The sequence below is a fragment of the Bison bison genome, unplaced genomic scaffold (genome assembly GCF_000754665.1).
Source record: "Bison bison bison isolate TAMUID 2011002044 unplaced genomic scaffold, Bison_UMD1.0 scf7180017864307, whole genome shotgun sequence".
Classification (NCBI taxonomy): domain Eukaryota; kingdom Metazoa; phylum Chordata; class Mammalia; order Artiodactyla; family Bovidae; genus Bison; species Bison bison.
Genome location: NW_011494879.1, coordinates 65,922 through 70,503, shown reverse-complemented (window position 1 = coordinate 70,503; position 4,582 = coordinate 65,922). Strand labels below are relative to the sequence as shown.

General features: G+C 46.4%; 1 protein-coding gene across 1 annotated transcript in view; it reads left to right on the top strand.

The window, feature by feature from the left end:
* PTGS1 (prostaglandin-endoperoxide synthase 1 (prostaglandin G/H synthase and cyclooxygenase)) overlaps nucleotides 1-4,582 on the top strand; it is a gene marked incomplete at its 5' end in the record, with an annotated part of 25,902 nt that overhangs the window by 7,259 nt on the left and 14,061 nt on the right. Inside the window, 3 exons of the mRNA XM_010852101.1 lie at nucleotides 336-479; nucleotides 2,823-3,004; nucleotides 3,116-3,199. Of these exons, the coding sequence (XP_010850403.1) occupies nucleotides 336-479; nucleotides 2,823-3,004; nucleotides 3,116-3,199 (410 nt within the window). The remainder of the gene's footprint in view (nucleotides 1-335; nucleotides 480-2,822; nucleotides 3,005-3,115; nucleotides 3,200-4,582) is intronic.

The following is a 4,582-nucleotide window of genomic DNA, read 5'->3' as shown; positions in this document are numbered from 1 at the left end:
TGCAGGGTCCCTCTAATCTAGGGGAGCAAGAAATCCTGCCACTTCCTGAAATTCTTGGCATCTGACCAGGGCAATGGTTGGGGATGGGGGAGTCAGGGTTTGGGTGCCAAATAAAAAAAGAACCCAGGGAATTCCCTGGTGATCCAGGGTAGGACGCTGTGCTTTCACTGCTGAGGGTGCTGGTTCAATCCCTGGTCAGGGAACTAAGATTCCACAAGCTGCTGTGCAGGGTAGCCAAAAACAAACAAATAAGAAAACAACCCAAGAGAAGGTGGGGAAGAGGGGTGTAACTGGAGGCAAGAATCCCTTGTCACCATCATTTTCGCCCTCTGCAGTGCGTTCCAACCTTATCCCCAGCCCTCCCACCTACAACATAGCGCATGACTACATCAGCTGGGAGTCCTTCTCCAATGTGAGTTATTATACTCGCATTCTGCCCTCCGTGCCCCGAGACTGTCCCACGCCCATGGGCACCAAAGGTAATGGTGATGGGGTGAGAGGGCTGAGCCTAGGGTGGGTCACAGGAGATGCTCCGTTCCCTTTGGGAAAAAGCAATCAGAAGAGCAATGACTGACCCTTTTCACAGATGGGTGCACCAAGGCAAGACATGCAAGAACCAGGGATGAGGACAGGGGTGGGGAAAGAGGACAGAAAGAGGTTGTGGGAGGGTCTTGTCTGAGGTCAGTGGCAGAGTCAAACTAATGCTCCTGTATTTCCAGGGTGCCTCTTCACCCAAACTTTGTCTACTAAGTGGGTAGGATCCTGCTGCAATGAGGGTGACTTAAAAGTTGGAATGGAGGAAAGAAAGAATAGTGAGCTTTTTACTGGGTGCCAACTCTGAGTTTGGTTCATTACTAATGTGAACAGTCTTATGTGCTTCATCAGTGCAGTTTACACATAAAATCAAAGTTTTTCTTTAGTTGTTCAAGAACCTACTTGGTCTCATCGGCAGGAGTCTTCCTACCAAGACCTTCTTCCTCATCCACTCCTGATTGTCTGCAAACCTGGGGGTTTACTCAATTTAGAGCCATCAGTTCAGCTTCAAGTACACAAAGGGCGAAAGAGACATTAATCCACCACTGCTGCTGCTTCAGTTCCCACCGCATGGTGTCGCTGTTGAGCACTGGTCCCGTGCAGCCCCGTATGCTGTGTGCTTTTGCAGGTTCAGAACCTTGCACATGTATCAGTGTCCTTATTTGGGTCTCAAGGGCACTACTCTGATAGTTTTTACTATCCATGTACTACTGTTCCCAAAGCATGATCATTCTGGCAGGAAATCTGGGTCTCTCAGAGCTTCTGGACTCTGCCAACACTTTGCTGGCACCAGTCCTGTGCTGTTATTCAGTTGCTCAGTCATGCCTGACTCTTTGTGACCCCATGGACTGCAGCATGCCAGGCCTCCCTGTTCTTCACTATCTCCCAGAGTTTGCTCAAACTCATGTCCATTGAGTCGATGATGCTCAGTGGTAATCTGAGTGATAGATCCAGGTTACAGTGTGCAGACTGTAACTTCCCTTTGGGTGAGTTCCCTTTGAGGTCCTTGATGACTTTTCCTGCTACAGGAAATCAGTCAGTCATTTTAATCTAAAGAGTTATTCTAATGACATTGGGCCTCATAGATGTCTTTGAAAGATTGCCTTTTCTGCAAGGCAGTCTTGGGTACCAAGTCATCTGACATTGACTTACTTAAGAAAGGCTTCTTAAAGCTTGTCCTCACGGTGACAGACACATGCTTCAAGGTGACTTGTCTTTACCCCAGACATAGAAAGTTCTGGCATCTTTTAAAACAGATTGGCGAACTCCAGCCCGAAGGCCAAATCCACCCCACCCTCAATTTAAATAAAGCCTTGTTGAAACACATTCATGTTCCTAAGGTATTATCTGCCTTCCTGCAGCACCAGCAAACCTGAGTAGATGTAACAGAGACCATACATCAACAAAGCCTCAAATATTGACTATCTGGACTTGTATGGAAAAGTTTGCTGACTTTTGATTTAAGAGATTTCATCTCACTGGTTTTCTGTCATGCTTACACGGGCACTCCTCAAATCCACTGCATAAGAGAGATAGCATTTGCCCTATTTTATAGATGAAGAAATTGAGGCTCAGAAAGATGGAATGACTTCTCCCTCTTCACACACTTAATAAACGGCACAACCCATTTCGAACACAGCAACCTTATTCCAGGGTTGGGGAGTCCAAGTTTTTTGTTGTTGTTGTTATCCCTTTTTCTTTTTGGAGGTGGGGAAGGGTTAGCTTGTACAGAGCAGCAAACATACACGAAAGTTGAGAGAAAAGGATAATGAAGTCCTATGCATCCATCTCCAGATTTCAAGATTTGTCCACAATTTGCCAATGTTACTTCATCTATCCCCTTCACCTATTTTCTTTTTAATTGGAGAATAGTTTCTTTACAATGTTGCATTGGTTTCTGCCATACAGTGTGATAAATCAGCCATAAGTATACATATGTCTCCTCCCTCTTGAACCTCCCTACCCCCCACCCATCCCACTCCTCTAGGATGTCACAGACTAGCGGGTTGAGCTCCCTGTGTTATATAGCAACTTCCCATTAGCTATCTATTTTACATACGGTAATGTGTGTATTTTAGTTTTAAAAGCATATTCCAAACATCCTTCCATTTCCCAGAGTCTTTTGGTAGAGAAGGTGCAAGGGGCGGTCTGGTGAGAAGGAGGTGGTCCTGTGGGGTCCACTCTGGGATTCCTGTGTTAATCAGTTTGGTCTGGCAAGCCCAGAAAGCTCTGGGGCACAAAGATCCAGACAGGAAGCAGCTACTGCTCTTTCTTACCTCCCCAATCAGGGAAGAAGCAGTTGCCAGATGCGGAGTTTCTGAGTCGTCGCTTCCTGCTCAGGAGGAAGTTCATCCCCGACCCTCAAGGCACCAACCTCATGTTTGCCTTCTTTGCCCAACACTTCACCCATCAGTTCTTCAAAACTTCTGGCAAGATGGGTCCTGGCTTCACCAAGGCGTTGGGCCACGGGGTGAGTACCTAGGAGGGGCTCTGGACTTCTCTGGGTCACACGTGGCACAGGTAGGCTGCTGCTAGTGGGGCAGAACCCAGGGATCTGAATAGACTCTGTCTCTGTCTTTAGGTAGACCTCGGCCACATTTATGGAGACAATCTGGAACGTCAGTATCAGCTGCGGCTCTTTAAGGATGGGAAACTCAAGTACCAGGTAGCACTGGGCCTGGGGCTGGGCTGGGGCGTTGGGAAGGGCCTTCCAGTCTCCCCTGGCAGAGGGTGTTGGTGGGGGGCCTTGGTGGTGTCCTATGGCGGAAGCTGTAGGTGCATGGGAGGAGAAGCGACAGTAAACCCTGGGAGCAGGTGCCAGGCAAGAGAAGCAGACAGGGAGCAGACGTGGGCTCTTGTGTTCTCTTGGGAGGTGGATTTTGGGGCTCCACAGAAAATGGACAGTTCCAGTCTGCATTTATTCGTTTAATCATTCCACAATATTAATTGGGCACTATGGTGTGCCGGGCAGGTGAGCAGTGGCCGTGGTAGTTGTAAGCCCTGCCCTCAAGCCCACAGACACAAACCCTAAGGTGCTAGTTCCACGAGGACTTTTTGTCGGAACTCTCACTGTCCAGGAATGTGAGGGCCACATAGGTGATTATCTCATGCGCTCCTTAGATCTACTGCATAAACTAGGTACCATTTGCCCTCTTTTATAGACGTGAGTCACATCCAAGTTATTAAAATTTTTCTAGTGGTCACATTAAAAAATGTAAAAAGCAACAAGCAATATTGATTTTAATAATATATTTTTGAATTTAACCCAACATATCCAGGATATCCTCATTTCAACATGTAATCAACACAAAAATTGTCAATAAAATATCTCATTTTTTTGTGCTAAATCTTCACATTCTGACTCATATCTTACAGTACATCTCAATTTGGGTGCCAAGTTTTCATTGGTGATTCTGATCAGCATTTAGATTTCATAAAATTTTGCGGTTGAGAAAGTAGATTCACATGTTCAAGTTGTTCTAAGCATAAAGACTTTCCGATAGCTGGGATCTTGATTTAAAAACGTAAATCTAAAGTAAATGAAATTGAAAATCAAGCTCTTTATCCACATCAGCCACATTTCTAGTCCTCAGTAGCTGCACGTGGCTAGTGGCTCCCGTGCTGGACCATGCAAATCGAAACAAAAACCGAGACGGGAGGTTCACTGCTGAATCTTTCGAGCTAAGAACAGTATCTGGCATATAGGAGGTCCTCTATGTTTATTTACTGAGTGAATGAGGAAACTGCCATATGATTAATTACACCTGTGATAGCTGCCACAGGGAGAAGCCAGGAGAGTGTGCAGAGGCTGGGGAAGGCTTCCTTAGGAATTATGAATAAACCAAGAGTTGCATGAAGGATAAGGAGGAATCAAGGAGGCCAAGAAGGGCCCAGGGCTGTCCAGAGTCTCAGGTTTCAAGGCTGGAGAGGGGCAGTCGCTTGAGTGACTTTGAGGCAGTGAAACAAGGAATATGCTGTTGGACATCTAATGAGCGTGGGTCGTATTAAGGATTTCTGATTTCTGCCAAGAGCAGAGAGAAGACTTGGA